The 22,637-nt window shown below is 49.0% G+C and overlaps 1 protein-coding gene across 3 annotated transcripts in view; it reads right to left on the minus strand.

Annotated features, from left to right (window-relative positions):
* Positions 1–22,637, minus strand: part of gpr158a (G protein-coupled receptor 158a) — a 642,328-nt gene that overhangs the window by 30,468 nt on the left and 589,223 nt on the right. For all 3 annotated transcript variants that reach the window (XM_078538078.1, XM_078538082.1, XM_078538086.1), the window contains one exon: positions 15,708–15,813. In XM_078538078.1, the coding sequence (XP_078394204.1) occupies positions 15,708–15,813 (106 nt within the window). The remainder of the gene's footprint in view (positions 1–15,707; positions 15,814–22,637) is intronic.

Genomic DNA, 22,637 nt, shown 5'->3' on the forward strand with positions numbered 1-22,637 from the left:
TCGACAGACACATATTACATAGGAGTTGACAAGTCTCCCACGTAGTTATTTTCAATATATAAATAAAAATCATCAACAGATGAGCCCTGCCCCCGATGTGTAAAGAATTTGAAATTCCTTTTTCATCCTGACAAACTACGATAGTCTTTGCACAGGTTAGACTCAGATAATACAAAACCGTCGTGCTCAATGGGTTGCAAACACAGGTTAAGCCTTTTCATGTTTGAGTTTGAAAAATCAACATGGCAATTCACAAAAAGCACAGCACCGGTCTGAAGATCATGCGACAATTGTGCCCGTATGATCTGACAAACCATTGAGAGACTCGGGCCTGAAAAAGTGGCAGATGGTGGGTGCACCTCATGCATAATTTCACATGTGTCTCAAAGTCAAGCTCCAGGAGTTTGCCTCATTATGCTACAAGCCAATTACAAAGCCAATGATTCACATACAGAAACGTGCACTTCATTAAAAGGCATAATATTAAATGGGCACTACAAAAGAAATGACACAAGATGGATTTTCCAGTTCCTGCACTGTAATGCTGGGACTGTTTGTAAACCTGCGCTTGCTGAAGTTGTGCCGGACTGACCTTACTAGACTTGGTGAGATTGATCTGATTAATTATACGAAAGATGCTTCCCAGTCCTGGATGGGGCTGTTGTCAGGAATTGGCTGCCATTGAGATGTGGGATTAGTGTGCAGTAGCAGCTGCTGTTTAAAAGGGCTGCATCAATCTGGCTGCCTAGAAACCTGGAAATGTTGAAGAGAAAGTTCCATTTCTTGATGCATCTTCTCAAGGGCATTTAGGGATGGGCAATAAATGCTGACCTATCCAGCAATGCCCACATCCCATGAATGAATAAAAAAAAGGTGTTGCTGCAAGAGGTTGAGCAAAGGAGCATCATCCCGAATGGGACTTTAAGGTATCCTTTCTACAGGAACAGCATTTGATTTGCTTGATGAGAGTGATGCACCTTCATTTATTCACGTGTAAACTACAATGCAGAATGGACAATTTGTGTCTTAGGCCAGGATTTTACGTCCCCTCCAGCCTGGTGGGATATTACAGTCCCGCCGAACTGAATGGAGATTTAAATGGCTCGCCGTATCCGCTGGGGGGAGACACGCCGCGGCGCAGGGCCATAAAATCCTGGCTTTAATATTTATAATCTTCAAACTTTTGTAGAATTAGAGAGAATTTTACAGCACAGAAACTGACCATTTGATACAACTGGTCTGTGCCAGCACATGAGCCTCCTCCCATCTTAATTCATCAGCACAACTTTCTATCACTCTCTCTCCCATATACATACCTAGCTTCTCCTTAAATGCGTACATCATCCGCCTTAACCATTCCTCAGGGAAGCGAGTTTCACATTCTTACAACATGGTATCACCTCACATATTTCTGCATTAAATTTCATCCAATGTCTATTTTCTTTCATTTTCTCATGGGATGTCGCTGACAACGCCAGTATTTATTGCCCATCCTTAATTGCCCTTCAACTGAGTAGCTTGCTTCAGAGGGCAGTTAAGAGTTATTCACATTGTTGTGGCTCTGGAGTCACATGTAGGCCTGACCGAGTAAGGATGGTAGATTAGTTTCCCTAAAGGACTTTAGTGAACCAGCTGGATTTTTTCAAGAAAAAAAAATGTTAGTTTCATGGTCACCATTTCTGACACTAGCTTTTCATTCCAGATTTTTAAAATTAATCAATTGAATTTAAATTCCACCAGCTGTCATGGCGGGATTCAAACCCATGTCATTACCCTGGGCCTTTGGATTACTGGTCCAGTGACATTACCACTATACCACCGTCTCCCCAAATACACTTGCAGTTGCTTAAAATCCTCATCACAGTTAATCATTCTCTTTATTCCTGTGTTAATTGAATATTTAATATTGTGCCCCGAAACCCAAGGCCAGATCATTTTATATATATAAAGAGCAAAATGTCCCAAAAGTGACCTCTGCACCACCATTAACATCCTTGCAGTCTGAAAAAAATAAATTAACCACTGCTCCTGTCTATTTCCTATCCAGCAAGTTTTGAAGATTCTAATGGGTCTGAATTCTCAGAATCCCCTGTTCTGACCAGACATCTGAAAAGCTGCTTCCAGATATTTATATTACACTTGATAGTTATCCTGATGGATGCTGATGCCTCTTTGTGTCTTTGCTCCGGTGCTGTTCATGCCTCAGTCAATAACACGATGAACCAGAATCTTGGTCTCCAGGAAGCTGTCTGCCATTTTCAAATAAAATGATGATTGCAGGAGTATTGCATATTCACCGACACGATCCTGTGTTTTTACTCACTGACCACCTGCGCTCAATTCAGTATGTAGATGTGGAGATAAATTAATCACTAACTTCAAATTCATTTCATGATTATTTAAAACATCTCAGCCGTCTGACTCCTCCAGTGATTTACTATAATTTTCCCAATGGTTGGAAAGCTCAGCGGCGCTAGTTAACTTTCAAGTCCTTTATGAAGCTGATGTTTTCTACTAATTGAATAAATTGGAAAGAATCAGCACATGGGGAATAAAAAAGAAAAACTGAGGAAAGCTTTCTAAAGAGAGCTGTTTAAGTATCAACATGCTGTTCTTCCAGAGTGCTAGGATGTACTGTAGTGAAGAATTCCCTCAAGGTTAGGGCTTGTACTATAATGTTCAAGTAATGTATGCTATTCCACTATCTGGATATTACATAGGTGTAGGAGTAGCATAGCGCTGCCTACACCAAGTAAGAGAGATTATCTGAGAAAATATTTTGATGTTTGAGTGGGATTGTATCACTTGCTTCTGTCTGGATTTGCAGTGTCATGGGTGACTGGTTGTTGAAATTACCATAGAGCAAGTGGAAACCCCTGTGGCACCTGCAATGGAGCCCTCAGTGTTGTAGGCCTTAGGCACAGTTGGACAACCAGTCATGAATGCTCACATTGTTGGCATAGAAGACAACAATTCAAATCCTAAAGATGCTGGCTTGAGTAGTGGGCAAGTAAAATCTTGCATAAAAATCCTTATGTTGCTTGTTTTTTTTTAACCCATTATGCGGTGGATTTTAAACTCTCTTTGCCTAATATTAACAGGGCAATAAATGCCTCTAAATGGGTCAGTTACCTTACTGCCCCGTTAACACCTGCAATCTGGCTGGCCCCATTTGAAAGGAGTTTAGCTCTGGCTCTGCCTGATTCAGGATCCAGGCTTCTTTTTAATAATGAAATCAGGATATTATGATGCAGCTAGAACACTGAATGCCATTGGTTGGAACTGGTAGAAGCCTGTGTCATGCAGGCTCTGATCAATTCAACAGGGCAAGTAACCAAAGGCCCACCAAAGGGATTCATAGACCTCACAGCTGCCAAAGTTCTATTCTCAGAAAAATCAGCAAACTTGTTGAGGGAGTGCCCTACACTTAGAGTGGAGTGATCAGGAATCAGGCAGCTAGCTCTCTAGCTAATGCCACATCAAGACCATCAAGCGTACTAGTGCCAGTGATAGCAGAGTTGCAAGAAAGTAGGAAGGATAGACTAGACTTGGATAATTCAAATGTTCACCACAGCAAGGTTCAGAGTTGCTAAAATCTTAGCAGTCTGTCATAGAAACCAGATAGCCAATCAAGACACTTATTCTTTCCAAAAGGGAATCACTTAAAAGTAGGAGGTTAGGTGTCATACGCTCAGAAAGTAAAATCAGAAGCAAGTGAATAGCTAAAAACAGTTACAAACTACAAAATGGGTGAAATAAATACAGCATTTTTGTGTTGCAGTTTTGAGGCATCTGAAGTGCTACTTTAACATCTTAAGGACAAGCTTGATAATCATTCTTAATGTAGTATGTGTATGCTGCTTCTGTCTGTGATTGGTATAAAGGTAATCATGAGTCTTTCTTTCAGAGTTGCCTATGTCCCCAAGGAGTAATTCTTTCACTCCTCATTCTCCAAATAATGGTGCAGCTGTTCCAACTGTGAGGTTTTATTAGATGATTATTTTTTGGGACTGTCTCTTAATTTCAAGGTAAAATGCACGAAAGAGCACACTCTTGATTTCAGGGATTCCCCCTGACTGCACAGGGAGCGGACAGCGCTTCCCGGCAGATGTCACGCTGGGTGGGCCTTAATTGGCCCGCCCACGTAAAATGGCAGTGCGGCCCCGATCGCTGGCGGCGATCGGCTCCACACCCGCCCGCGATTGGGTCAGGCCCGCCCACCCGACAGGCAGAAAATTCTGCCCTATGTGCTTTGCTGTTGCCTTAACGGAGTTGTAACTCGAGGTCAGATTAATTAGGGGATTTAGAAGTAATTATAGTAGTAATTTGTAGACGTAGGTATGTGCTTAAAGCCATTTCTCTTACTAATAAATGTTTCATCTGTTTTGTAAAAACCGATAAGGCTCGGTGGTCTTAATACTTCTGAATTCAAAGCCTGCATCTCGAAACAAACAAATTGAAAAAAATAGTTGTGGCATTTGTCTCAAGTTTCCCTTTGGGATTTGAACAGCTCAGCAGTTACCATCGGCTGTGCCATGACATTTACACCTGAAAACAGGGGCAGCCGCAGCTGAGCTAACTGTGGACAGATTTTCCATCGCCAAGGTTTTAAACAGAAAAAGAGAGGTCCAATGGCAACTTGGTGGGTGGTTTAAAAATGGGCAACTCCTTGAATGCTGCCAGGAAAGAACATATTTGCAGTGTTTTGAAGGCCGACGCTATGGCCTCAAATGCATCTGGAGACGCCAGGTGGGAGGGCAGGTCGGGTGGGCACTCGGCCCACCAGTTTTTGAACGAGTGTTTTGCGGCCCTCCTGGAGGAGACGGCTTCCAGGATGCCAGGAGGGACACTCTCATCTCCAGAGATGGAAGGAGGAGGCTACCACACCTGACAAAAAGAGCTTGGGAGGAGGTGGCAGCCCAGGTCAGCAGCCACAACATATGGGTGTAGTGTCGCAAAAGGTTTAACGGCCCACTGCGTTCAGCAAGGGTGAGTACGGTGTTGGCATGGATCCGTGTGTTGAAGTGTGAAGGTCTGGCCATCACCCCCGTGGAGCTCAGGGCTGCTAGAGTCTGAGTGCCAACTGTCAATGATGCTGGAGCTGGCCAAGGGGGTGAGCCCTGGCTGCTTGGACTAAGTGCCTTGCGGCTCAAGGGCTACGACTCAGATGTGCCCTGAAAGGTGTTCCTCAGATGCGGTTGGCCAGGTTGCAATGGCGCTGCAGGTAGAGAATGGACTAATCCATGCTCCTCTGACCTTTCAGGAGAGGATGAGCCATAATAAAATAGAGAGGTCGCAGACAGGCAGAGGCCCCCAAACCTTCTAATCCTAACCAGATTCGAGCAGGATGCCTTGGAGCTGGAGAGGCGCCACACACCTTGGTCAACTGGTCGCGGAGAGGCTGGGGTGTCAGACGAAGCTAAGAGTGCAGTGCACAGAGGTGAGAGTTTCAGATGGTGCAAACATTCTTGTGTAGTCTCATCATTGATGGGTGTCTCAAAACTGGAGTCCCCATTGATCATTGAAAGACGATGGCACCATGATGCAGATCTCCATTGTCTTACCAGGGCGTCTGGCATGCACAGTGACAGTGTGCTGACTTAAACGAATGGCATGTCATTGTTCTCCCTTAGATTCGTCAGCACGCACTCATTCGCAGGACCCCGAAGAGCAACCCCTGATGCATGAGGACTGCCAGGCTTCACATGCACCTGTGTCACACCCGCTCTCTGAACCAGGCACCAGCGCAGGTATCAGCACCTCGGTGGGTGCTAGATCTTCATCTAGAATGTCAGAGCACAGCAGTGAGGGCACTTCACTCTCGCTTGAGGAGCAGGTGGAGGCAGAGAGTTCCGAGGGCACTGGCAGTCAGAGGACTGCTGGAGACCAGGACGATGTTGAATCAAAGGTAGATGATGAGCCTCTGGAATTGTCCATTAGGCGGCAGATGCTGGATGTCCACAGTGATGTGCAGGAGGATATGGCAGAGATCCATGAGGATCTGCAGGCAATGGTCTCTGTTGTGGAGGAGTATGAGCATTGTGTTTGCCCTCATGACCGAGCGCATTGCCTCCTCCATTGAGAAAGTGGCAACTCTCATGCAGAGGCAGCTCCAGGGAGAGAATGAGGGGTTCCTGGGGCTGGGCTCGGACCTGCAAGCCCTCACACAAGCAATGACCTCAGGTGGTCAGTGCCAGTGTGGAAGATGGATGAGGCACCCAGTGTCCCAGCTAGATGCCCGTCCATGAATGATGTACAGGGAGGTCCAGAGTGACCTCACGTTGGCGCATGAGCTACCTGTCAACTCTGCGGGCACCTCTCAGGGCGCTCTGGATAATAGCAGCAGCTTCTCCGCCCTCTGCCAGTGATCGTGGCACCTGATGAGGCTGCGGCGACTGGGGAGATGCCAGCCATGGCACTGGCTCCTCCCTCCCAGGCGGGGCCAACACAGGCTCCACTGGCCAGAGGACGATAGCCAAGGTCATCAAGGCCAACTGGACAGCACAGTCAGCAGGCTGTCTCCAATGTCACTGCCAGAGAGCGGGGTGGGGAGGGAGGGGCGGTGGGGTAGGTGGGGGGCAAATGTAAGTTTAAGGCACTGTGGGCACAAGAGGGACTGGTCACTGGTGATCTTCTGTTCTGTACTGTTTTGTTTATGTTTAGACCAGAGAAAGTTATGTTAATTTGTTTGGATTGTCAAAATGAGATAAATTTTGTTTTTGTTGCAATGGCTTGAGTATGCTTCACCTTTTTAATTTTTTGGTACAGGTTAAGCCAGTATGTGATGTTGGACCTGACTGGCTCTAAACTTTATTGCACAGGCACTGAGTGTACTTTGGGTTCAAAGGAAAGGGTCATTTCAGACATCTGGGATGGAGGCGGTACCCCTGGCATGAGGCCGAAGTAGATCTTTGATAGCCTAGCTGAAGGAATGTTGTATTAGGCCATTCCTGGTGTTCCTGCCTCCCTGAAGGATACAGAGGTCTGCCTCCATGCCGTCAGCGTTCTCCTCACCATGCCCCTTTTCTGACTCAGACTTGCACAGAGTTGCAGAATCTGCGTCCTGTGGTCACACACTATCTGGACATTCATCGAGTGGAATCCCCTCCTGTTCACGAATGCACATGGCTGACCCACTGGCGCCTTGATGGCCACATGTGTGCAGCCGATTGTACACTGGATGTGGGGGGACCCGGCAATTGCTGCAAACTCTCTGGCTTGCTCAGCCTGGCTTGCCTCGTCCGTATGGAAATGCATAAATGTCATTACCCGCCAGAACAGAGCTTCTGTCACCAGCTTGACACAACTGTGGACAGCTGATTGGGAGACTCCACAAAGATCCCTCACTGACCCCTGGAAAGAGCCGGAGGCATAGAGGCTGAGAGGGCCACTGTGACCTTCAATGCCACTGGCATGGGGTTTCCACCCATACAGTCGGACTTGATCTCAGGCCCAATCATCTGACAAATGGGGCAGAATTTTCTGTTTGTTGGGCGGGCGGGCGGGTGGGCCCGACCTAATTGCCGGTGGGCACGGAGCTGATCGCCGCTGGCGAAGCAGGCTGCTCCGCCATTTTGTGCGGGCGGGCCAATTAAGGCCCGCCTATTGTGTTTCACACTCCCGTGGAGAGCGGGGTTTTCAAATTTGCGGCAGGCGTACACAGACCGTCGGTTCCAATGGGGAACCAGCAGTCTGTATAAAGAAAGGCCAGGCAGCCTCCTTTAGGCTGTTCACAATGGCCAGCGACAAGTGCAGGGGGTCTGCACAGTAGGCGCCGGAGGAGGGCAGGCCAGAGGAGGAGGAAAGGCTGCAGGGTAGGCCAGTGGAGGGCCAATGTGCCCCTCGCTTCTCTGATGCCTGCCTTGCTGCCCTTCTCGAAGAGGTGGCAGAACATCGGGAGGTCCTGTTTCCCGAGGATGGGGGGAGGAGGGCTCCCCACGTCACAAAGTGGGCCTGGCAGGAGGTGGCGGAGGCTGTTAGCTCCCATGATGATGTGCAGCGCACAGGGACCCAGTGCCGCAAGCGCTTCAATGATTTGTTGCGCTCTGGAAGGGTGAGTACCAAGTCGGTCTTGGCCATTTGACCCAGCAGGTAGTCTTAGCCTCTGAGGCCCCCCGCCACGTCCTAGTGTCATTACTGCATTGGGCATTTGGCGCACGCTGGGTGGGCAAACAGATAGTGACCATGCTTACATCAGCCTTAGTGGTTGATGAGAAGATGTTGGTGTTTGTCGCATTTGAGTAGTCTGAGGGCAACCTGCAGGGGAGGCAGCTAGACACATACTCAGAACTCCAACACATGTCATATTGATAGTGATGAGATGGTGGAAGGGGAGGCTCAAGGTGTCGTGGCCAAGAGCCATCTGTTGGCCTCGGGGCCGCACCTAGTTGCACCTCCTTGCCATGGGCGCTAAGGCCCGTGTGTTATTCAAAGTGATGGACACCAAATGTGTCCAAGGTGGCCGTTGGGGGAGGGGGTTGGGAGCAGCCATATTATCTCCTGGGGACTGATCACCAGGAGTGTGGGCAGGAGCTACTGGAGGCCTCAGATGGGCCACTGTGGTTGGGGTGTGGCGTGCATGTGCAGAGTACATGAGCGATCAGCCCCAATAAATCCTTTTCTCTGTTCTGCAGGCAAAACCTGAACACAACAACCAGGAGTGTTGGTGCACTGGTGGTGGCCAGGCCATGCTGCACACTATCACCCACTTCGAAGAACAGGCCATGGAGTTGGGAAGAAGTCAAGCGGCCAGGTCAGCAAGTGTCGGCGAGGCTGGGGTGCAGCGGTCAGGTATTTGAGGGCTACAGTCCCATCCCCTCTGTCTCCCCACCATCCAAAGCACTGATGGTTGCTGCAATCGTTAATGCAGCAACACTGCTTATTCACAGACTGATACAGTCAGACGTGTGGGTCATACACAAAGGTCCCTCGGCCCCTTGAGGATGCGCATCTCTAGCACCTTCCAAAGTCGCCTCATCCCATTTGTGACCACTATCCCCATGGCCTAACATGCCATGGCATCGCTGCTGCACATCCAAATACTTATTGCATCTTAGGAGGGTTTGTACCTCCACCACCTTTTCAGCCAGTGTGTCCCACATTACTCTGTCCAAAACGTCCTCAGCACCTCAATTAAACAATGAAGGGTCATGAGGACTCGAAACGTCAACTCTTTTCTTCTCCGCCGATGCTGCCAGACCTGCTGAGTTTTCCCAGGTAATTCTGTTTCTGTTTTGTCCTCAGCACCTCACCTGTCAACCTCATGGCACTCAACTTAAATAAATGCCACCACATTAGTCATCCCTGCGCCAAGGGGAAATGTTGCCTTCTGTCCACCCGGCCTATGCCCTTCATAACAGTATGAAGGTCAATAATGTGACCTGTCAATCTCCTGTGCTCCATGGCAAATGTCACAATGTTTCCTCATAAGCCCAACTCTCCAGGCCAGCATGCATCCAGGTCAGGAACCTCTGCACTCTCCCCAATCAATGCCATCCCTCCCATGAAGCGCAGGTCGCAACTGAACGCAGAAATGTAGATGTGGCCTCGACAGCGTTTTCTGCACTTGCAACATGACCTCCCTTTTCCTACATTCTATTCCTCAGCCAATGAAGGCACATCTGGCTTTTACCTTGTTAAATGCCTTATTCTCCTGTTCTGCTACCTTAATGGGTCTGCCCAGCAAGGTCCCTGTAATTGTCCTTACTTTCCACGGTCCTACCATTACTCAAGTATTCCCGTACCTTGTTTGTCTTGCCCAAGTGCTTAACCTCACACTTATCCACATAACATTCCATGGTGGCATTCCTTAGGCCATCTGACCAGCCTGTCTGCATGCGTGTGTAATGTTTGGTCCTCCTCTTGACTATTTACCACCCCACCAATGTTCGTCTCCTTAGGTTCTTGAAGGTTGAGCGCATTATGAACCTGGGGGGGAAAGGGATGAATTGAGTTACTGACTGAACGCTAAATGATCCACTGTCCTTGTTAATTTCAGCATCACCACCGCATGGCCTCCAGGAGGACGTCCAGAGCCCCCTCCACACCTGAGGGGCGTCAATTGGCACTTGCGTCACATTATTTCAGTGAGCCAGGCACCAGTGCAGCAACTACCACATCGGTGGGGATTATAACGCCAGCTAGTGTCCCGGGGCACAGTGGAGAGGGCACTTCACAATCGCTGGAGGAGTTGGCATGGATAGAGAGTGCCGATGGCGCCAGCAGCCGGAGGACTGCAGGGGACCAGGAGCACGCTGAGTCAGGCAGTGATGATGTGCCTATGGAAATGTCCGCCATGCAGCAGCTGCAGGACAAGCGGCAGGGTGCGTGGGAGCATCTGGCAGGGTCGCATGAGGGTGTGCTTCAGTTGGTCTCTGTGGTAGAGGAATCCAGGCAGAGTGTCAGCGATGGCATGAACCTCAGGACAGAGCATCAGGCTTCCTCCATTGAGAGATTGGCGACTCTCATGGGGAGGGGCTTCCAACAGATTGATCAGCATCTGATTGGGTTATGCACTGACCGGCAAGCCCTCACAGCGCTAATGGCCACAGGTAGTCATTGGCAATGTGGGAGATGTTCTGGGCACCAAGTGTCGGCACTCGGTGCCCATCCATCTGCGGTGAGCAGGGAGATCCAATGTGACCTCACATCAGCGCAGCAGCTGCCTGTCATCTCTGTGAGCTCCTCTCAGGGCACTCTGGATGAGGGCAGCAGCTCCTCCCCCCCTCTGCCAGTGACCGTTGCATCCGTTGAGGCTGCAACAACTGGGGAGGTGCCAGTTCTGGAACTGGCCACTCCCTCCCAGGCGGGCCCAGCACAGGCTCCACGGGGCAGAGGACGCCCGCCAAGGTCATCGATGCCAACAGGACAGCAGAGTCAGCAGGCTGTCTCACAAGCCACTCCGAGTGATGGGGCGGCACCTAGATGAAGCACCTGCAAACATAAGCATAAGGCACGTTAGGCACTCCACGGGTTTGTCACTGGTGATTTTCTGTTGCCCCTAGATTAAGGAATTTATTTTTGTGAACGTCAGAGCAATGTTTTGTCATGTTTTTGGTGGCACCATCTGATGGATGGGAATAAAGTCCACATGTGTTACCATGGCTGAGGGTGTCTCCTTTGTGCTGCATTTTGTCTGTTTCACAGGCATATCATGAGTGTTTGAGTGGACATTGATGTTTCTGTACTAAGCCCTTAGTTGCAGCTGATGAAGTGGAAGATGTAGCACTTAAATGCCACGTATGGATGCGCCAGGCAATGCTGGTCCTGCTGATCCATTTGTGTGGACCTAGCTGAAGGTTCGTTGGATTAAAGTGTCCTGGATGACCCTGCCTCCTTGGTGTAGTTGCAGGTCAGCGTGCTGCCCCTCATCATCGCCCTGTGCTTCCTCATCCTCTGAGCCACTGCTGGATTCATCATGTGCAGCCGCACCCACTGCAACAAGGTCTTCATCATCAACTGTGTCCCCCCTTTCCAGCGCAAGATTGTGCAGAGCGCAGCATACTACCACTATCAGAGTGACGTGACCTGGGGGGTACTGGAGTGCGCTCCCTGAGCGTTCCAGGCATCAGAAACGCATCTTGAGAAGACCGATGGTTCTCTCCACCACAGCCCTTGTGGAGGTGTGGCTCCTATTGTAGCGCTCCTCAGCTTCTGTTCTTGGATGGCGGAGTGGCGTCAAGAGCCACATTCTGAGGGGATAGCCCTTGTCACCCAGCAGCCAACCATCCAGTTGAGCCAGAGCACTGAAGAGTCCCAGCACCTGGGAATGTCTGAGGACGTAGGCGTCGTTGGAGCTGCCTCGGTACTTTGCACAGACTTGCAGAATCAGCATCCTGTGATCACACACTATCTGCACGTTCATGGAGTGGAAGCTCTTCCTGTTGATGAAGGCACCGGGCTCACCTGCTGGCGCCTTGATGGCCACATGTGTGCAGTCTATTGCACCCTGGACGCGGGGGAAGCCAGCAATGGCTGGGAAGCCTCTGGCTCACTGTGCCTGGCTTGCCTGGTCGCAGCGAAAGTGTATGAAGGTCAATACCCGTCTGAACAGAGCGTCTGTAACCTGCTTGACACAAGTGTATACAGCTGATTGGGAGACACCACAAAGATCACCCACAGAGCCCTGCAAGGAGCCAGATGCTTAGAATTGGAGGGCAACTGTGAGCTTCAGAGCCGCTGGCATGGGGTGTCTGCCCACACAGTTAGGAGATATCTCAGGGCCAATCATCTGACAGATGTAGTTGACTGTTTCCCTTGACAGTCGAAGCCTCCTTCGGCACTGCACCTCAGTCATATTGAGGTAGCTGCTTCACCGCCTGTATACCCTGGCAGCAGGATAGTGGTGTCTTCTGCGGCCCCTTCCACCTTGGACAACCTCTTGGCCCTGCGCCCCTTGTGCCTGTACCTGGCCTCCCAAAGGTGGCTCCCCTGGAGGCTGACTGTCCAGTCCTGGCCTCCTCCTTATTCTAGCCCTCCCTTCCCCCTCAGAGGAGCTGCCTCCAATGGAGATGTCAGAACCCATACCCAGGCTAAATGGAGGCTTCTGGAAAGCTGCAGGCCCAATAAAGATTACTGTCTGCAGACTGCTGAGCTGAAGCTTCAAAGTACAGAGAAAGCTATTGGAAATCGATCTGAACTGCTAACAATCACACAGGCAAGTTTAAAATGCTTGCTGCAATAAATACTTCACATGAAACATTGACAACCCCTCTGAGCCCACATATCCCACCCGTGGATAAGTTTTGTTAAAAAGTCACTTACCCGCCTGCCCGTTGTGCCCGTGCGCTGTGCCGAAGATCGCATGGGTGCCTCAAAATCGGTGTTGATTGCCGGGTTAAGGGCCTTAACAAGCCCTTTAATTAATGGCGGACGCGCGTTGTGCTTCATCGCGCGCCCGCCCAGCTAAATATCGCAATGGCGTGTGCTGATGTTGGGACACTCGCCTGACGTTAGCACGCACCATTTTAAGCACTGACATGCGGGGCCCGCCACCCGCACGTCATCCATAAAATTCTGCCCCATGGAGTGATGGTCTCCCTGGAGAAGCAGAGCCTCCTTCGGCATTGCACCTCGGACATATTGAGGTAGCTGCATCGCCGTCTGTAAACGCTGGCAGCAGGATGGTGGTGTCTTCTGTGGCCCCTTCCGCCTTGTACTACTTGCTGCCCCTGCGCCCCTTGTGCCTGCTCCCTGGAAGCTGCACTGGGACACCTGGCCTCCTCTCCCTCCTGCCCCTCTCTTCCTCCTCAGAGGAGGTGCCACCAGCAGAGACCACAATCCCCATTACCAGGGTAACAGAAAGTTATCTGATACCCGAAAGGGACCACATGGTCAAAATCCTCCAGGGGTCTTGGAAACACCGATGATTCCTGGAATGAAGCCTAGAAATGCTAAGAGTGAAGTCCAGAACAGAGATGAAGTTGTCAAGTTCAAATAAGCAACCAGCAGCAAACTATCTCCTAAACTCCTCACTACTCACACTGGCAATGCTGCAAACCCTTTTATCCTGCCCTTGGATGAGGTTTTGCAAAATGTGCGCTGCCTGCCTGCCTGTTTTGCCCTTGCGACAAGTGCAAAATCGCATGGGCAACATAAAATCGGGTCCAATTGGGTTTTTAAGTGGCCTTTTAATTGATGGCCGGAGTGGCTTCGACACCTATGCGCGCCCACCGACTTGAAGATTGTGCACGTGCAGAATGATGTCAGGATGCTCACTTGACGTCTTTTTGTGCTTTTTTGCGCCCAATTGGGTTGGGTGCGCACCTGCCTACGAGGAGTAAAACTCTTCCCCATATAATAGGTGATGTGTTGGCAATTAGGGAGGGGCAACAAATGCTGGCCTTGCCAGTGATACTCACATCACATGATGCAAAAAAAGTATCCATTTATATATACTTAACACTGAGGCTTGGATTTTCACAATGATGGAGAGGTAAGCTGCCCTCTGGGAGAGGTAAGGTGCCTTTTAGGATTGTTAAAAGTGTACATGGATGTGTGTAAAAAGTGTATAAACTCATTGTAACTGTCAAAAAGCAACTGTCAAAAGCATAAAAAGCAATTGCCAAAAGCAACTGTCCAAAGCAACTGTCAAGTTGTCAAGGTATTTAAAACTCCTGTCCTTTAAAACTTTGTAAGAGTTGTGTGGTGTGTTAAAAAAATAATTGATTGCTATTTCACACTCTTGACATTTGCTTGAGGGTTATCATTACTGGATTAGTGCTGCGTGACTGATTTCACAATCTTCCATTATCACAGAGGTTTTTTTGCCATTTCACAGTTTGATTGGCAGCTACAAGTGGTTATAGACTCTTTAAACTGGGACTATGATTTCCAATGTTTGTTTTTACTAGGGATTAAGCACTTGAATGAAATGTTTGTTTTTAAAACGGATTATGTAGTTGAAGGAATGTAAATGTACTAAATGGGCAAAGGATGGTGTGTCAGGTGGGCATGGGTTAGCGTGTGTTGTTATTAAGTTGGCATAGGGGCAGTAAAGGGCCATGGGGGTGGGTAGAGAGGCATAGTTTAGCAGAGGGGCTATACGGAGTCATGGCGGTGTGTAGACGGGCACAGGTTGGCATGGAGAGTATGAGGGGCCATGGAGGGCAGTAGAGGGTATGGTGTGCCATGGGTTGGCATGGATGGGGAATGGGGAGTGTGTATGGAGGGTGAGAGCGTGTGAGGAGTGAGGGCTAGGGGGGCTGCTTTTTGTTTTAATTGCTTTTTTAAAAAATCTTGGACAAAGTGCTGGTGCACTGAGGCAGGCTTTCTGTCCAACCCGCCTCTGCACCTGGCAGCCTCCACACTGTTTCCGGAGTTGCCTGCCACGACTGTCATTTTCACCCATGCCCCAACCTCCCAGACCAAAAATCCGATTTTCCGGGGAGCTTTCTCCCGGGTCGGGTTTGCAGAGCCGGGAGTTGTCCTGACTCTGTGCTCCTGGCCCGGGAGCAAAAATTCAGGCCTGAAACTGGAATGAACCAAGATGTCAGTGATACGAATGTTCTGTGCTGCTGCCTTCTTTCATCCTGGAAGCTATTTGCATCAGCAAAGACAAAGTTAATAAAGCTAAATTAATTTTGTATTTTCATTAAACGACACAATAATCCTATTACAGGCACTAAATTGAGTTTTACAGTGGCACAAAACAACCAAACAATCAGGGTAAAGCCGAAGATGAAGTAGAAGATTATTAGGCCTGACCTGCAGTGATGTGCTTCAGTAATCCAGTCTGTCCACATCTTGGGTATGTTAGGAAATGTTTATTGAAAATGCACATTTAATTCTATCCCATTACAAGTTATTTCAGAAACAAATGAACATAAATAACCCCTCAGTAATTTGCCTGGTTAATGTTGGGAACCGTGTTTTACAATCGCAGAGAATACAATATTCAGAGTATCATTTTGCATTCCTTTTTTGCTCTGATTGCAATAAAGCCAATGTGAAAATTGGAAAGCGACCGTTGAGACATACATATACCTGATGCTAATTTACATTTTGGATTGGTGTGCCTGTAGGATCTGCTATGTTATGTCTGAGTCAAGCAACCTGAAAGCATTAACAGCTCTGATTCTGATTTGATTATAATGATGTGATTTATGAAGCAAGTGATCTAACCAAATGACGTAGGTCTAAACTACATTACAATAAATATTGTATTTGAAAGGCATTCAGTGGCATAGATTGAGGAATGCTGACAGTACCTTAGGAATCAGAAGTAAACACAGAGTGACGGTCACAGTCAGATGGGTGTGAACAAAGAACAGCATGAGCATCCAATCATTGTGGAGGCTTGACGCCAGTGTAAACCTGCAAAGAGAAACATAATTTCATAGTTATAAGTCTTTCAGATTAAAAACTATTATTCCAATCTAAAGGAGTTCCAGAGTTATAGCTAAACCATTAGACATTGGGCAGAATCATCTCAGATTTGCACAAAGTGCGGTAACGGGTGGGAAAAAAAAGTCATTTTACCCGCCGGCTGCAATGGTGGGTTTTCGCGCAGTAACATCCCATTCCTGCCTCATTAATTATGCAGCCACAGGAAACACACCATCTTGCTGGCGGGCGTCCTCTGATTTGCCTGCCAAGCCGCTACCTCGCTGCTTCCTCACGTAGGGTGCTATATTTAAACTGCAGCCATGCGCACACTTCTCAATGTTTGCAGCCCAGGACTGCTCTGGTGAAGAAATGGCCCCAAAAGCCAAGAAGAGTGCAGCCCCCGATTCACTGATGCATCCCTAGGACACCTTCTGGATGCTGTGGAGGCCCACGGCAATGTCATCTACCCCTGCTCTGGCTGCAGGAGGCTCATCAGTCTCACCACTCTGGCTTGGGAGGCAGTGGCAGAGGTGGTCAGTGCCAGTGCTGCACACAAGAGGTCAGCCATCCAGTGCCGAAAATGGATGAATGATCTCATCAGTGCCGTCAGGGTAAAGCAGCCATCTCATCACTCTAAACTCACACACTCACAAGGCCATCACACATTCACTGGCACCTCATTCACTGCCAGCTCAAGGGGCATCACCACTCAGTCTCTTACACACATCCTCATATCTCCATCTGGCCTCATCTCCTCTGGAGACTGCCTCCTCAGCCCTCACCAACTTGAGGCCACTTACACAGATCAGCATGTGCCCCCACTCACCCCCTGCGATATCCCCCTTCCTCAGTGCAGCCCTTGCCCTGCAGCCTCTTCCCTTGCCCGAGGCCACTTCTCCCTTTCCCCAAGCAAAACCTAGCCCTGCAGCCATTGAAGAGCTACCTCCGCTTTATGGCTGGTCTGGTAGGTAGAGAGACCTGCCTGTGAGCCCCCCTAAAGTGATGCAGTGCTGCCTGCGAAGCCTGGCACTGATGACCGCAAGTTCTACCTGAAGCAAGGTCGGCAAACAAACCTTGAAGTCCCGAGCAAAGTGCAGCTCGCCAGGTGCACGTTGCTTATGTACAGTTGTGAAACACATTGTCCTGGCCCAGATGATCCAGCATGGGGGCGGGATGATTCTGGTGAGCAGGGCTTTTAATGAGACGCAAAATTATTGAAATTAGGTTCTCAATGTGCGGCAGTGGGAAACGCGGTCCGCCATTGACTGGTGGAGCGGGCGATCGCAAACTAGTTTAACAATGCCGTGAAACCGATTTTTGGCCGTCTCCCCATTTCCCCCCCACTTCCCCCCCACCCACCATGACGCCCGAAGCCAATGGGGCCGGAAAATCCAGCCACTGTCTTGTATTTTGGCAATTGACCATGTCAAAAACACTGTAAACAGGCTATTTAACAAGTCAGCTTCTGTAGGGAGATGAATAGGTAGTGAACTTTGGTGTGTCCATCATTTTATTTTACAGGATCTTTTTTCTATATCAACTACAGTCCCTGAACATGTTGTTGCCTCACATATATCTGCCCATCTTTCCTGCAAGCACATTCCACACCTGCCACGGCGCTGAAATGGTGTCCTCTGTGGTAGTCACTGCAATACGTTATTCCCCCTTTATCATGGGGTCAGCTTGCACATGTACATTGATGATGCCCAGATCTGTTTCTCCAGCCCCTATTTCAACACCTTCACCTCTGTGTTTTCAAACTGCTTGTCCGATGAGTTGCAATAAATGTTGGGAAACCTGAAGCCACCACACGCTCTGTACACTTACCACTCATTTCATCCCATTGTCCGGCCACTTCTCTCTAAAACACTGCAGTATGTCAGTTGTGAATAACAATGGACGAGGCAGCAGGGAATCTACAGTGGGCAGGCGATCCACTCTGCCAGGCTGCTGACTAGGCAGTGAAGTTGAAAATCTAGCATGATTTGTGTATTGAGTGGTGGTGGAGAGATAGGTATCATATACCAGCTGATTAAATGGGCTGCGGTGGGGGCACAGTGGATGCAGATTTGAATCACAAAAATTGAGTGGGTTTGGAAGCGGGCGCTTTATTAAAAAGGCGGAATTGACTGTGTATCAGGAAGCTAGCAGAAACCCGATTACTTAACCCTTAACCTTGATTAACTGTGCATGGGATAACCCACCACCCTCCCCTCCCTACCCCCAGCCCGCACCGTGGGAAAGGCAGGTTGGCAAGTGTAATCATTAACAGCTGCTTTAACTGCATGGACACCGGTTTGAAAGGTTCTATGGAACTCATCATGGAAATCAACCTGCTTTCTTGCCTAGTTGAAAGACTTTTGCTCCTGGGACTTGTTCTGAGAATGTGCTTTGGAGGTGATTTCCACTACTTTGGAGATAATGCACTAATCCGCACTTTCCTTCTCTCAGCTTTTAAATCAGCCTGGGAGCTGCTTTACTTTGGATCTCATTTGAGGAAGGAGATAAGCAGCAGCAGTATCAGCCTTTTTCTGACTCACTTGTCACTCCAGAGGGGGCAGGGGATGAACATAAAGGTTCAGCTAGCAGGAGCTGAGACTCCCAAAACAGGGTTTACAGGAAATGGATAAGCTTCTCGGACATGATGGACCAGCATTGCTTCAAATAGATTGCATCAGGTGGTTGCTGATATTTGCAGCCCCTTGTAAGAAGACCTTACTGAAAGCTAACATGCAGGTGCAGTAAGCAATAGGGAAAGCCAATGGAATGTTAGCCTTTATCACAAGAGAGTTTGAGTACAGGAGTACAGGAGTGAAGCCTTGCTTCAACTATATAGAACCTTGGTTAGACCGCACCTGGAGTCCTGTGTGCAGTTTTGGCCTCCTTACCTTAGGAAGGATATTATTGCTTTGGAGGGAATGCAACGAAGGTTCACCAGGCTTGTTCCTGGGATGGCGGGACTGTCCTGTGAAGAGAGATTGGGGAAACTGGGCCTATATTCTCTCGAGTTTCGAAGAATGAGAGGTAATCTCACTGAAACCTACAAAATACTTAAAGAGATAGACAGGGTAGATGCAGGTAAGATGTTTCCCCTGGTTGAGGAGTCTAGAACCAGGGGACACAATTTCAAAATAAGGGGGAAGCCACTTAGGGCCAAGATGAGGAGAAATTTATTTACTCAGAGGGTTGTGAATCTTTGGAATTCTCTACCCCAGAGGGTTGTGGGAGCTCAGTCACTGAGTACGTTTAAAGCAGAGATTGACAGATTTCTAAACACCAATGATATAAAGGGATATGGGGTTAGTGTGGGAAAAAGGCATTGAAGTGGGTGATCATCCATGATCTTATTGAATGGCGGAGCAGGCTTGATGGGCTGAATGGCCTACACTTGCTCCTCTTTTCCTATGTTTCTTCTGCCAAGTTGACCAGGCGGTCATGCATTGCCAGTGACCATCAAAGCCTTTAGTTGCTTTACCTCTGGCTCATTCCAGTGATCTGCAGAAGCTATTTCCAGAATCTCGCAATCTGCTGCCCACAACTGCATCACTGGGGTGATTGTTGCCATCTCTGCCAGGGCAGGGACTTTTCACACAATAATGCCAGTCAAAATGAGTGGGCCCTTGACTTTTCCTCTCTGGCTGGCTTCTCACAAGTTCAGGGAGTCATCAACTACACACATTTGGCAATCAAGATCCCCAGATCACACTGGAGTCTTTGTAAATAGGAAGGGCTTCCAACTCCATCAATGTTCAGCTCACAGGAAACCACAAAAACATCACCGTCGTGCAAAAATCCCACGGAGCTGGCATGAAAATTTCACCTTGCACCAGTTAAACCTCCCTGAGATCTTCACACACTGAAAGAGAGTTCGTGACTAGCTCCTTGGAGACAAAGGCTACCCACCGAAGATGTGGCTGATGACTCCCATTATGCCTCCAGACAATGACATCCAAGAGAAATATAATCAAAGCCACTTAATTATCAGAGCTGGCATTGAGCAAGTATTTGGAATGCTGAAGAATTTAGGTGACTCAATCTTCAGTATGCACCAGAATTATAGTTGTCATGTGCATACCCCTGTACAACTACAATTCCTTACTTAATCTTTTTCTCCTACTCCTTTGTGGTGCAAACCTTGTGGCTTCAGCAGAGGTAGAGTCAGACTGCTCAAATCCCTGCCCAGATGTTCTTGGGTGACGTGCTTTGGGTTTCAAAGGCTGTCAAGGTCCCACCAAAGATTGTTCTACCCGCACCTGCACAGGGTCAAACTTGGTCATCATTTGGGACTCTGACTGAGGGAAGGGAAATGGCTGAGAAGTGGAAGCCCTTAGAGCAGAGGCCCCACTTTCTCCATCTTCCCTCTCACTTGTGAGCCACAAATACTGGAGAGTCAGGCACTGAAGAGCCAAGGCTGGAATTTCATTGATTCTGTTTACGGTGACATTCAGAATGTGCAAGCCATTGGTTAGGACCAGCATGCACACAGTCAACTGCCACATCCAATGCTCCACGCAGGTCACCACTCTGTCCGTGAAGTAGATACCAATGAAAGGGTCTGCAATATCAAGGATTAGGGATGGATCCCTCTGATCTCGCACAATGCAGCTGGAAATGCTTATAGGACTTCATACATTTCTGCTGTTGCTCTAAAATTATCATTTCCTTCAATGGCTCCTAAAGTTCAGCATCTATGTCAATCTGAGCAGAGCTTGGAGAGGGGGATCCTCCATTGCCATCTCTGTCTCCACCGCCTGCTCTTGCTCACTTGTGCCCCAATGTAAGAATGCAACTAGACACAGAGGTGCCTGTGTCTGAACTGGTGCACGGTCTGCATGAGTCTTGTCAAGGTGCATCGTCAAAATGAGTGACTTCCTCTGAGAAGCCCTTGTCCTCTTCCTGCAACATTTCCTGTGGGATACTTGATGTGCCTCTGGCAGATGAAAGACATGACTTAGATAAGGTGTTAAGTCAAAATTCTGCACGTGATCATTTTTCAGTGGCTGCTGGCATCAACATGGTGTATGCCATGTGGCTGTGTGAGATTTCATTCTGTCACCAGATAGCTGGGGGACTCCTAACTCTCCACCTCTGATAGTCAGACACACTGAGACTCAGCTTGTCTCCGGCACCTCCTCCTCTGCAGGATGTGAGCTAGGCAGGCCTTTATTGCCCTTCCCTAACTGCCCTTCAGAAGGTGTTGGCGAACAACCTTCTTGAGCCACTGCAGCCCATGGGCCAAAATTTTACAGCCCATGGGCAGGGGCGCAGCTGACCCGTCCAGCCGCGAAATAGCATGAGATGATGTCAGGTGAGTGTCTTGACGTCATCACGCACTCGTGCGATATCTCGCTCGGCAGGCCTGGGTGTCAGTTGGAAGTGCGTCCGCCGACAATTAAGTAGGCAATTAAGCCCATTAAGGAGGCAATTGAAAGCGATTTTTCATGGTCCGTCCACTTATATGGTTGGCGGACTGGCCAATCGGCCAGGCGGCCTTTACATTTTTGCTCAAACCTCGATCCAGGGTGGAATGAAATCTCCTTGGGGGAATAAAATAAGAAGAGATATCTGGGGATTGTTTTTTTATGAGGTGTGCTTTCAGGTGCTTGATTGTGCTGCATGGACATATTTTGCAGCATACTTGCTGTTTTGTTTATTCTGTGGACATCTGCAACTCCCTGAGGCAGCTTTCTGCTTTCAGGGAGCTCAGTGGAAGCGCCCACCAGCACCCGCGGTGACGTCAGCGCCCGCTCTCTTCCCGCCCCCACCAGCAGTGCTGATCCTTTCCCAGCGCATGCTTCACACTAGCTAGCCGTTAATTGACCAGCCAGCCTGAAATCCGGCCAGGAGCTGAACGCAGCCAGGGGCCCGTTTCCCGTCTGCTCCCAGGCCTGCCGATCGCCCTCGCCCGCTAAGTGAAAAATTCAGGCCTATGTGGTGTACACCCACAGTGCTGTTAGGAAGGGAGTTCCAGGATTTTGACCCAGTGATAGTGAAGGAATGGCGATATATTTCCAAGTCAGGATGGTGAGTGACTTGGAGGGAAATGGTGTAGGTGGTGGTGTTCCCACACATCTGCTGCCATTGTCCTTCTAGGTGGTAGAGGGTTTGGAAGGTGCTGTCAAAGGAAACCTTGACAAGTTGCTGCTGTGGACCTTGTATATGGTACACCCTGCTGCCACTGTGTGTCAGTGGTGGAGGGAATGAATATTTAAGGTGGCCAATCAATCGGGCTGCTTTATCCTGGATTGTGTCGAGCTTCTTCAGTGTTGTTGGAGCTTCACTCATCCAGACAAGTGGAGAGTATCCCATCACACTCCTGACTTGTGCCTCATAGATGGTGAACAGGTTCTGGGGACTCAGGAGGTGAGTTACTCACTGCAGAATTCCCAGTCTCTGACCTGCTCTTGTAGCCACAGTATTTATAAGGCCAGTCCAGTTCAGTTTCTGGCCAATGGTAACCCCCAGAATGTTGATAGTGGGGGATTCAGCGATGGTAATGCCATCTAATGTCAAGGGGTGATGGTTAGATTCTGTCTTGGTGGAGATGGTAATTGCCCAGCACTTGGGTGGCACAAATGTTAGGTGCCACTTATCAGCCCAAACTGGTGGACGGAAGGCCAATTAATGACGACTTAATAGGCCTCATCCCACCACGCCTGGTATTTTATCCACAGCAGCGGAGGCCCATGCCATGCAGGAAGTCTGGCAGCTTTAGCTGTGCGGGCTGGTGTTGGGCAAGGTGTGGGACGGGGAGCCTCCGTGATCATCCCCTGGGCCCTTTGGAGGCACCTCCCCCTTGGGTAATACCCCTC

This window comes from Cetorhinus maximus, chromosome 3 (assembly GCF_964194155.1).
Source record: "Cetorhinus maximus chromosome 3, sCetMax3.hap1.1, whole genome shotgun sequence".
Taxonomy (NCBI): Eukaryota; Metazoa; Chordata; class Chondrichthyes; order Lamniformes; family Cetorhinidae; genus Cetorhinus; species Cetorhinus maximus.